Genomic DNA, 12,991 nt, shown 5'->3' with positions numbered 1-12,991 from the left:
GTTGGACAAAAACTCTAGAGACTTGGAAGGGTTGGATAGAGACCGATCTGATGATGGTTTTGTGATGTCCGATCGTGAGGTGGAATCACTGTTTGATGGGTTGAGGTGGATGGCCTTTGGAAGCCCTGGATGGTTTTGGATTGATGCGTTCTACGAGATCCCACATTCATGCTTGGAATATGGCACGAGGGTGAAGAGAGATTTGGCTCAGCCATTCTACGGTCAAGTGGAATGTGGAGGTCCCATACCGGGTTTGGATTTTGCTTCATCAATATGAGGTTAATTCTCCTTATATTTCTATGAGTATTATATTGGATTATATGTGGTTTATAAGGTTGTGATTTCATTGGTATTTCTGTTGCTATTATGCTGGTTATATATGTGTTTTATAACAATAGTTATGTATGATCTCATCATGTTTTTACTTGTAAATTAATGATCAATGTATCTATGACCTAATGGATGAAATGCCAGTTTATGTGTTGAGGCATCAATGCTACTTAGCGATTCTTAGCTAAGTATGAGATACCTATGCTTAGATTTGCTATTTACACTTGTTGATTACATATTCATGATATGATTGACGAAATGCCTATCAGGGCTAGTAGTGGTCCAGTTAAGGTCTCATTCAAGTAATTGCATTTATATTTTCATTTACTTGTTATTTTAATTTTTTGAAGATGTGATTCAATTCTGGGCAGTGACCTGGGCTCTAGGCAAGAAAAAGTGGCTCAAATCCTGGGGACGCTGGCACAACACCGACAAAAAGAGTCCCTTGACGCTAACTCGCAGGCCTGTGAGAGCGTCCAGAGGTCCCTGGATGTTGGCATGCCCATAGCATGAGAGCATCCAAAGGTCAAGTAGTCCAAAAGCTCAGTGGGACCCCAAGGCTAGTTGATAGAAAGGTTGGATTGGTTCCTGAGGGTCCTAATGTTGATGTTGAATGTCTGTATGGTGTGTTTCTATTGGTTCCACTTCCTTAACATGACTTAGGAGGTCGAATCATATCATATTGGCCTCTCGTCGCATGTTTACCCGACTGGCTGGTTGCTTGGGTAGATGTGGGAGGAGGGTGTTACAATAACACACTCTACACCAAAATGAAACATTTTCATAGTCAAGCTTTTGGACCTAGACATAATTTGGGATCATTAAATTTATCTCAGCAGGAAAACCCTTATTGAAGTCCATATCCACCCAAATTCACACATAAGTAGTTTTATAATAATTTCTTAAATCTAAACTGCGACAACAAAACTTTCCAAGAGCATTCTCAATAGAGGATAACAATTGAAGATTCTAAAGATGCAATGGTAGGTTTGAAAGCCTTCCCCAAACTAGAGTTGTGGAGATTAATGTTGTTACTAAATCAAAGGTGGGAGACCAGGGCTACATGAAGAGACTATCATTGCCCAGGAACCACGATCAGGATTTGCAAATGGATTTCTTGTCCTCATTAATGTCGATAACAAGAACAAAAAAACTCCAAGCCATGGGATACATATTCAGACCATCTGTTAAACAAGGTTTCCATGTCTCAGAGATCCATTTATGCAGATTCGTCAACCATGGCCAAAATCCATTAAACTTGCAAACCAAACCTTGCTCCGAAAAAAACTTCTCACAACTGAAAGCTTCCTCATCCAAAGGAACATTGAGAGAAGGAACTTCTTGAACTACCAGGAGGCTAGATCCAGATTTTAGAATGGAACTATATGAAACCAAAGAAGAGCTTGCTTGTCCAACAACCATTCCTGCAAAAGAAACTATCTTCATCACTGAATCATTAAGATTCACCATTGATTATATTTCCGTAGAGATTTGCAAATAAATCCATATAATCTAAGAATAGGTCAGTTAGCTAGGGAAAAGACCTAGCCACCACAATGGTTTCTGTTATCACCCCAAGAAACTCTCCTAGGTTGTAGCTCGGAGATGCTCAGGAACATTACAAACTCAACTTAATGTTGGAAATGGATGAATGGAGGGAATGATGCATATTTAAGCCAGATAACCACTCCTACTTTGCTTGACTTTAGACATGCGTGAACACCCCTAGACTACAAGGCTTTAGACCACCAATTACTCACAGTTTAAGGATTGGGTGAATATGGAGAATACTGACCACACCAGTAGATGCACAGGACCCTGTGACGGCCGGCTGCAACCAGTAAAGAGGTCTGCAAATCTAATTCCCTAGTGCACAGACAGGATGACAACTCTCTGTCACTAAGTGAAAAGAAACCTGATTGATAGATTCACTGATACATGCTAGATTTTAACACAGAGGTGGGATGACAACCCCTCTAATGCTAAACATCAAGAGTTCAGGAAAAATGCATATCAAGCACAACCTAGAGCAGAATAGAAATGGAAAGTGAGCAATTAACAACAAAAGAAGCTTGTATTAGCTGAAAATGAAGACGAGACGCTGCAAGTATCAAAGCAGTTATAGTCTCTAGAAGTTGAACCTTACATCAAAACAACAACCATCCCCCGTGATTACATCTTTTTTGCGGATATATATAGAGTTTCATTACAAAGGCACTCGACCATTCTAAGTATGGAGGGGTCATAATTAACCACCAACCGCTTTAACTGCCTGATGGAGTCTGAGTGCGATTGCTTGCTGTAGTGGATGAATTTGACCTTCTCGGGTGCTCTGCTGTCTTCTCAGGTGGCTGGAGTGTCATATGGGATGAAGTCCCATAACTGTTAAATGCGGTTACCTACTCGAGCTCTGTCCTTTTCCTTCTTGACCATACTGTCTGTTGAATGCGGTTGTTGAGGAGGAAATGCACCTGGTACTGGTAGACTGGTCACCTTCATCCTTCGGGAGCACGGAATGGTCAAGAGACGTGGACTGTGTGGCGGATGGACGAGCTGGATGAGGGAGAGAGGTTGGCCATCGGATTGGGAGGATAGACGGTGGAGATGCCCTGGCGAAGGATATCGGAAGAAGCAAGAGCGGAATGAGTGTGGGCCATTGGATCCTGGCGGAGCTGATCGGACGGTGGAAGGATGATCGGGCGAATCGCTTTATCGAGTGCGACGGGAGTCGTCGAATCGGGTTTTGGATATCAGGCCTTTATGTATGGCGATGTGCAATTGCGATCAGATCGCATCGTAGTATCGCATCGGCGGAAGCCAAGAAGCACGATCTTTGATACACACATGGATGCGATTGCGATAGGACCGATGAAAGGAAAATGAGCAGTGCGAGGGAAGGGGAAAGTAACCGTTATGAGTCTTTCTTGGGTGTGACCATGGACCAAGCTCATTTCTGGCCCTTAGAAATCAGAGATATGTAGCAGGGCTAATAGTTTCCAGAGCTCCACCCATATCCTCCTTAAAATTTTAGAAAATTTAATGGTCTATGCAAAAGGAACTTTTATTGGAAGAAATGGGTAATGGATTTAGGGGCACTATCCATCGATGAATTTTTGTCTACATGAGAGAGATTATGATTTGAACACCATTGATAATCTAACCATGATTGTATATCTTCTAATTGTGTTATGTATTTCAATATTTTCATTTTTATTATCATTTTACTCATCGTATTACTTCATTTCATAAGGTATTTGGCTGGTATTTTTGGGAACTAGAGAAATTTTATAATATACTTTCCCTCTATATTAAGAGTTGAAGTTATGATCATAGCTTTGAAAACTTATGAGGAGTCTATGTAGTGGACAATGAAGATAGTGGTGAACCATATTTCCTTGTATGTGAAAGATTACCTATATGGTATTTAATGATTAACTGAAATTTTGATGCTACTTCTTCTCTAAAACTTGGAAAGGGCATAACTCATACAAAAAGAATGTAAGAGGAGGGGATTCGTTATCTAAATGGGAAGAAAAGAAGATAATATCACTTCTTTCACATGATTAAGCATCTTCAACAAAAATACAAAAACAACTATCCAAACATTGTTAGAAATATTATTCATAGAATAAAGGCTTTAGGTCATTTGGAAGGGAATTCATGCAAATATGTTGTAGAACAAGTTTATTTATTTTTTGCATCTAAATATCCAACTCATATTATGGGATGCAAAATTATATTCAATTTGTTGTTATAGGTGAATTAGTTGTTCACGATAATTTTGTTGGCAATGTCAAAAAGCATGGTTCGTAACTTAGTTTGAGGAAATGACTAGTTTAATTAACATGTTACATAATCAAGGCCATGGTTAGACTAGTATCGATAAAGATCAAAATCATTACCCTCTTTAGACTATAATAGTTTTGAAACAAAGTAATTCAATATATGTTGTTACCTCGGCCAATGATACATGCTCAATTCAAAAAGCAATTAAGTAATATCGAGAGAATAACACTTGATACTGATATTCAATAGGAATAATAATTATGTTGTCATGGCACAAAGTGTCATGAAATGGTTTTCTCTAAGAATGTCTTTGGTCCCAAACCAATAAGGAAATTTAAGAGAGAAGTAAATTCTATGACGGTCTTATTTAGCCAAAACAAAGACAAGGATCAAATATTTCTTATTTTATTTTCAACGCTAGAAGAGGATAAGAGATAAACCACTGTGATTTTTTTATATTGTTTATTAAACTTTAAAATAAATACTATTTAATGAGGATGTCGATTGGGTTTATTTGGGTGGTTAGAAGGACTGATTGGGATCCTCCCCACCCAAGCTAAATCCCCACAAGTGAAATGATGAACTTTGATGTAATGGATTTGACCCTTGTTGTTGAGAATGAATAACCCCTCAAGGACCGAAACATGTGTATTTCTCATATGGAATATAGATATATTCTACGTGTGAAAAAGAAAATGCTGTATAATGATGATGTATAGAACATAATTATAAATGGTAGATTAAGGAATATAAATTGTTGAACTTTGACTTTTTTGAATTGATTTGAGAGAACTCTATGTCTTTGAAAATCAAACTATGTATTTTGTTTATTCGCTTTCATGATTTGAGTGAACTCCTTTTATTCAAAATCAAGCTATGTATTTTGTTTTCAAACAATGTCAAAAGTTTACTATAAGTAAAACATTAATGACTATAAGAATTAATTATCCCCTCAATATGATTTAGGATCCCATAAGTAGATTGGAAAACACTGTTTATTTTAATTGATGTTTGTAATTTATTCACAAGGTGAATTATATTGTTTTATTTATAATTGGTACACATATGAAAGTGTTAAATATAATGTTAGATCAAATTATATATAGATTATGTTATTTTCTAAACAAAAAATTAAATTATAATTAAGGATAATATTATTATAATGCATAAGATTAAGACAAGTCCCTAGAGATAGTTCAGTTGGGCGAGTTCATGTTGCTAAGTACTTCACCTATCAAGAGGTTATGGGGTCAAATCTCCTCAATGCCCTTGGGGTTAGGCCTATCTATACACCCCCTTAAAAAATGTATAATATTAAGATTAAATGCTATTAAAAAATAAATATATGATATGAAAATTAAATGCTATTAGAAAATAAATAATTTTAGAGACTATATCCACCCAAAAAACTTATAATTTTCACATATAGATATCATATAAGTTAAAATTATCTTTTTGATATTGAAACGTGTTAAATAACCCAATATGAGAGTATACTCTTCGGTACCACCAATAAATTACTTAAATAAACAATTTTTTTTTTTGGTGTAAAAATTATTACACACTAAGAAAAATTTATATCATTATAACCCTTTTTTTTCGGGCTTTAACCATTAAAAAAAGGGAAAAACAAAGTAACCATAAAATAATAATTAAAAATACAAACTATCGTAATTTTCTCTCCAAATTGTGTTCCGAGTTTGTCCTTCTCTGCAACTCTTATTTGAACTCCTGCACCATCTCTTCTGTGACGCATGTATTCGTCCCCCAGATGGAGGGCCTTCGACGCCCCCTATCACTGGCAGAGACGGTTATAAATCACTGTATTGTGAAAGACGCAGAAAGGTCAGCAATTTAGCTAAATGTCCAACCTTTGACAGATACACACGAGTTTTGAATATAAATAGCAAGGAAACTGACCTATCTGGCAGTGGTGATGGCAAAAGCAATGGAGGGGGAGTGGATGTTTCATCTGCGACTACTATCACAGAGTACAAGGGACTCTACTTATGTCAATGATCCTGCCAATGATGTTACCCTCATCCAATCTGTAAGCTGTCTTTATCGCCTTTACTCTGCAATACAACTCTGCAATCCATCCCCATTTCTATTGCTGGTCCTCCGCATTGCATTGCACTGCATGTTTTATTTATTTAGTTATTATCAGGTGAATAAGCTCTACGAAATCTGCAAGGCCGAAAACTCAGAAGATCTGGTAGCGAGAATTTATCCACAAATCAACAAACTCTTCCAACGTTGCATTGCTTCTATGCCCAATTCAAGATCCTCTGCTGGACTTCTCCTTCTGGTAAGTTTCATTCAAAATTGTATTAATGCCTTCAGTATCAGTCATAAATGAATCGCTTAATTATTCAGTTCTTATTCCACACGGTACTTAAGACGGTTTATTGACTTTCCAATTCATTAGAGAAGGATGTTCATGTTTGGAAAATATACTTCTAACTGTCCTTGCGCAACAGCCAGCCAATTTGGTAAAATTGACATTGGACTGTAGCCGGTTTACAAACTATAGAAAGATCAATTTGCATAAGAAGCCACGGGTTGAGATATCTATTCTTCTAAATTTGTCGAGTAGTTGCACATGGTCTCAACTGCATTCCTGGGAGAAATGGCACATGAGGGCAAATTATGTTTTTGGGGATTTAAACTTTGGTAGGGGAATATCACCACTTCTGCTTAACCATTGAACGTTTCCATTTTGGCTCACTCACAATTTAGTTTTTCTTCGATTGGTGAAGATTTCACGTCAAACAATACATTTAAGCTATTACATAATTCCAACTTTCCTGCACCACAGTGCCAAGTGGCTTATCCCATGATTGGGATTCCGTTCTATAATAATGCTCTCCCTTTCCTTACATCTGCTATGGCACTGGTTGATACTAATTCTTTTCTTCTGATTTAAATTGGAATATCTGCCATAAAAATCTCGCAAAGCACTTCCAGAGGTATTTTAAGGACCCCGCAAAAACCACGGAACTTAAGTCTGCATTGAATAGGCCAATTAGTAATATTTGCAGCTTCTTTTTAGAAAGTTGATATAAAGATAGAGGTAAACCTATTTATTAAATTACCTGCTTAGCCGCATACAGGCTTGCTGAGAAAACACTGAATTCAGTATATTTGAAATAACTTTAAGCGATGCTGCTCATAACTTGCAGATAATTGGATCATATCACGAAGTGGCTTTCAGAAATCATCGCAAATGAGCTAGAGTAGGTACAAATAACATCACATGATGAAAATTTCTTGAAAGCGAGATAGGCATCGTTGCTTTCCCAGTTAGAATCCTCTAGAGATTAGAAATATGGAATGGTAAATGAGGGAATGAAGAATAGTAGTGAAAGCATCCAAGCTTATGCAAAATGGCATCTGAATGAGTGTTTGGCACATGTCAAATCAGACTATGTGAAATAGTATTGTGAATCTTTGTTATGGACCATCATCCATGTAAATGTTTTTGAGTTCTAGCATTCTGGCAGGCTAGCTTTAGCATTGATTTTGGAAGCTAGTTCGAAGACATGTTCCAGTGAAGAAATAGGGAAGAGTCCTAGTTATGTTTTGATGTGAGGAAGTAAACTTAAGATAAACTTGACAGAAATGGTATCTTCAGGATCCTTTATCTAAGGTTTGATGGAGAGTTTGTTAATGTCCTTAGTTAGCTGTTGGATTGACTGTCCACGAGTCTGGTTATGTCGCAGCCAGATAGCTCTGCATCCTTGTACCCCAATGGATAGAACTGCTTGTGCTTGTGGATGACATCTTTGATATCATCCCAAGTGTTGATTAAAGGTTGGATAAAGGTTGCGAGTTGTTGGGTGTGTGTTTACCACCATTTGAGGGGTTGTTCTTCCCTGTGTACCTCAACTACAGGGATCTTCGAAGCCTTTGTTAGAGTAGGTTGAGTTTTGAAGTAGGCTTCTTGAGTGTGAATCTAAGAGTCAAGTCTGTCCCCATTTAAAGCTCCATCAATATTAAGGATTGTTACCCACCACCAGTGGTGACCCCATAGGAGAAATTTTCTCCTAGATTTGTCTTCAGCTGGAAGCCAGCAGCCCCTTGCCAGTGACCTGATAGCTTTGATGTGCTACTTTTCTCCACCACCTAAGCCAGTCGTTGTGTACCCTTGCTCATCTGTCATGGTTGTATGTTTGAAGGTGGCCTGTGACCATCCAATCCCAAAGGTATGATCTTTCACTATGTAATTGGGTGTTTATGCTTGTTTTTCTTGGGCACACTTGGGCATGGATTAGGGCTTTGACTGTACTCTTGTTCCCTTACCTCAACTGGGGGGGGGTTAATTCCGAGTCTTAGTCCTGTGGGATCTCCTTTATTGACTATTAACTTTAGGAGTGGCACTACATGGGAGACCCTGATTTTGGTTGTGTGGTCTTGCTTCCCGATACCATATATCTCACTTCCCTTTGCTCATTACAAGCCCTTTTCACATTTTCCCTATCTGGGTCCACATTTGTCCATTGGATCCCCAAGGTGTTCACATCCCCTTCCCCTTGTCCACACCTTGGGTCAGGCTTGGAACGATGCCCCGGAGGTTGATGTAGCTAAAAAAAGGGATAAAAGCATAATATGGTCACATACAACAGGAAATGTATCACAAAATGCAAAAGATGGCCAGGACAATAAAATTTATCACGTGGGCAAAAGCCAAACATGAATTCTACCCCTTATCATTATGGCCATCACTCTGGTTCCTAGGGCCCTATGAGTGCCCCTTGCATCATTAAGAAATCCATGAATGTCCCAACCCCTGGTGGGCGATGAACTGCCCCACCTTAAGGGGATAATCACTGCTATATCGTACACATCATGATCTCATCCTCTAGAGCCCCAACCAGTAAAATAAAGAAAAATCAATAAAAGCCAAAAGGCAAATGAAAAAGGGTGGAAAAACAAAAGTCGGGGTAACTCATGTACCACGATTGCTCCCTCCTACATTCATATACCCAAGGTGTGGGCCTCCCTCATCATAGCTACCCTTGTACCATGGCATGAGGCTTGGAGCCTTACCTTTGTCCTCGTTTTGTTCCATCACTACTATAAATGACACCTGCCATTTGAAAGGTGTACCTTGGACCTGTCATTCCCTTAGAGGTTGAAACTAAGTGACAGGGTACCACCCTCTTCATCATGATTTTTGAGGCCCTCTCCCACATTTTTAGCACAAGAGGCCTCAACGCTGCCCCTCTAGGCCTCCACACATGCATGGCGTTAGCCTTGCATGGGCTTAGGAGAAAAATTTTAATTTAATTTTGAAGCTATCATGGTTGGCTTGTAACCATAGATGGGTTACTTAGCACGTTAGGCATGTAAAGGGGCTTTATCCTTGTAATTTGAACTCATAACACTTGTATAAATAGGTGAGACCTAGTCTCATCCTAAACCATCACACTTGGGATTTCTAATACCTCATTAGAGATTTTCGGACCTGCAATTTGGAGAAGGATTTGGGTGTTTTATGGATGAATTTTGATGTTTGGATATTTTTGCTATCTTTCTTGGAGCCTCTAATGTCTTGTTGATGGTTGGATATACTTCACATTATCTTGTAAGTGCTCTTTGATGATGTAATTTCTGATTTTTGCTATGTCTAATGGATGGAATGTTGTCTCTTGATGAAATTTTCTGCCCTAGCTATTAAATATTGTTCTAAATTTGTAATCTTGAGAAATTTTTGCATGTGCTACAAATTGATAATGTGAAAAGAATGTTCCTAGTGGATACTAATTGCATTTAATCCATGAAACTCCATTAACTTGATTGAAGAAGGTAAATGCTTGAAGGGGTGGTTAGGGCTTCCTCTTTAGGTCTCCTTGAAAGACGATTTGACCAAATCAAAGTTCCATTGACTCCAACCTCCCAATGGTCTAGGCACTAGTCTCGTCCCTTGGTGGTCACTCTTAAATTTTCTCCACAAAATTCTCTTTCTTTCTTCATCCCTTTAAGGATAAGGAGGCTCCCTTAGGGCTTGGTGTGAATTCCAATAGAGGGGGAAATTTTGAAGTCCGCTTGGATAAAACTATTCCTTTTTGTCTTCTCTAGGAGTGCTCAAGTTTTGGTGGAATTCCCACAGTGAATTCTCCATAAATTTGATGCTCTAGTTGTCACATCAAGAGGGAACCCTAGAGGCTAATCCTTCAACTTGGGGATTCTTTGATGGCAATCTTTTTAGAACTTGGTGAAGTAAATCATGCATTGCCTTTTCTCTTAACTACCTTGACCTTGGATGTTCTCATATCTCGTTATATATCTCAACGTCAAGTCTCGTGCAACTATCTTTCAAAGGGGTTTTTCGTGGAAAGTCTTACTAGCTTCTCCCAAAGCTCATACCTTTGTTGAACCTGTCCATTAAATGAGCCACCTTTCCTTTCTTCAAACCTACCAACGAATATTTTGTCACAAGTGAATATTATTGGGACTCCTCCCATCGGTGAAAATCTGAGAAGAGTAGGGGACTTAGGCTGCGGTGACAATGGGCCTCTGTCCCAAGTGTTGTTGTGTCGTCCAATTTTTGCCTCTTTATAAGGCCTACTAGTTTGTGCAACAACAAGGACCAAATGTTGTGTCCATCCGAAAATACTTTTAGGCAATGGGGATTGCTATCATTCGATTGAGTTGTTGTGGCAACCATTGTTGTTGGAATATCTTTTGTAGGGTTTGGTGTTAGGTGTTCATTATTTGTTGAAATGTGGTCATCATAGTTTTCATCACTTGACATTGAAGCTCTTGTTATTGTTGAATAGCAAGGTTTTCCACCAAGAGACGTACCACTCCTACATTTGATCTACTAGTATTTGAACAATGTTGGAATCCAGAGTCTTAAGAGTTACCGAGGGGATTTGCGAGGAGCCATAATGGAATAGGCAATGTTGTAACAATTCACTTTTGCAACTAAAAATGGTTTTCCACATATTATAGGCTTGGAGTGGGTTTGAGTGAAAATGATTGCTATTGTGGAATTGTTTTATGAGTTTAATTAGCAAAATAGACCCCTTTGCGGGTCCTCATGGAATGCATAAGAAACGAGTGGAATGGCTAGAAAACTAATAGAATGGATAGGAACTAGTGAGAAAAATCCATGGCTGTGGAATAAAATTATGGAAACAAACCATAAAAAGACAAATATAGAGAGGGTAAGCCAAGCAAAAATTGGTTGCAAACTACTTGAAGAGAGCTTGGAGGAGAATTGTGGGCAAGGAGAAAGGCCCTAAAGAGATCAAAATTATCGCTCCCTAATCTCATATCTTTGATGCCAATTGATATGAGCACAAAACAAAATTGTGACTAGTCATATACAAAAATAGAAAGCCCAAGAGATTGAGCTACAAGTGGAGAGGAGATTGAAATAATGTTCACATATGCTACACTCTTCATTGGATTATCTATTTATAGAAGTACAAATTTGGTGGAGAGTGACCATCTTTGACAAAGTCTTCTAGGATTATGATCAAACTATACATATATAGGTGGGTGATCAAATGTGACCAAGCCCCTTAAAATTATGTATAATGAGATAGGAAAAATAAAGTGAAAAGTGTAAATTACAATTATAATATATACTATAGTTTACTAGGAACTTGGGGGCCAAGTCTCATAAGTTCTCCCTCTCTGTAAAGATTGTGTTGAAGCCATTTCTTTAACTTAAAGAATACAAAGGCACTGCATGTGTAGTAGTCTTGCACCACTATTTTGACTATATCAGGGTCAATGTTGCACACATGTGCATTATTACAATTTTTACTTACAGCAATAGTCATCAATACAAGACATATCACAAGAAAATCATTAACAACTAATAAAATGAGGAAAATTATTGCAATTGTTTGATATTTTATTCAAAATAATGAATAGTTAGATTGTTGTGGGGATTAGTGGACATACAAGGACAACATACAAGAACTATGCTAAGTGCCAAAACATCATAGGTTATGTTCATTTGTTGTAGGGATCAATGGACATACAAGAACAATGTTAAGTGCCAAAACATCATTGGTTATGTTGATTCGAGTAGGATATATGGAGAACGTCAACATGAAGGAACAACTCTAAGATGGAATTTGTTGGCTACATATTCTAAAGAGAGGTGCAACATACCTCTTTTTTAGAGTTTCAATTTGTTAAATGTCTCTCAATTTGGCATTTTAGAGTGTTCTAAACAAGCTTTTATACTCATACAATTTATGATTAAAATGTTCTTAATCGTTACATTAAACAACATAGATAACTTCATTAGGTTTAGATAGAGGTATTGGATTTAGGTATCATTATAGTGGATTACCTTTACAACTTGATCAACCATGAATAGATTGCTAGATGGAAAAAGGTGAACACTGTGTTGAAAATGTAGTGATGGAAGGCTTCTGGCTTGTGCCTTAGCTAATGAAGACCTCAAATTAGTCTTTCTCTAACATGAATGCGAGCTCTGTTGAATTTGTAACTATGGTTGGTCTTCACAATGTACTTGTGGTAAAGCATATTTATAAATGCTCGAGTCAAAGGAAAATTTATTTTGAGTCAAAGTCCCATTGCGACTTTTAAAAGACGTAAATTTGAATTTTTGGCTCCAAAAGTGACTAGTCGACTTCCCTCCAAGTCAAGTCAGCCCTGGCCAAGAGACACGTCGATTCATCCTAGACAAACTACTATATAAAGGCAGCTTGAGCTCCTCATTTGGTAAATTCGCATTTTGTAGAAATTCCATGAAATTCTGATCCGCTAATATGAACAATTTGAAAGACACTTTCTTTTCATATAAACATAAATTTTCTCTATGAAATTTGAAACGGAATTGAACAAAAATAAATGCACAATCTACACGAGAACACAACAATTTTTC

The 12,991-nt window shown here is 37.8% G+C and overlaps 1 protein-coding gene across 1 annotated transcript in view; it reads left to right on the top strand.

The window, feature by feature from the left end:
- Positions 1-5,786: 5,786 nt before the first annotated feature.
- LOC149251691 (AP-5 complex subunit zeta-1) overlaps positions 5,787-12,991 on the top strand; it is a 515,410-nt gene continuing 508,205 nt past the window's right edge. Inside the window, exons 1-2 of the mRNA XM_089459526.1 lie at positions 5,787-6,166; positions 6,284-6,424. Of these exons, the coding sequence (XP_089315652.1) occupies positions 6,053-6,166; positions 6,284-6,424 (255 nt within the window). The 5' untranslated portion in view covers positions 5,787-6,052. The remainder of the gene's footprint in view (positions 6,167-6,283; positions 6,425-12,991) is intronic.

Source organism: Pinus tabuliformis, chromosome 7 (assembly GCF_031772625.1).
Source record: "Pinus tabuliformis cultivar Carrire ecotype Pingquan chromosome 7, CPIR1, whole genome shotgun sequence".
In the NCBI taxonomy this organism is placed as follows: Eukaryota; Viridiplantae; Streptophyta; class Pinopsida; order Pinales; family Pinaceae; genus Pinus; species Pinus tabuliformis.
This window is presented reverse-complemented; position numbering and strand designations above follow the sequence as displayed.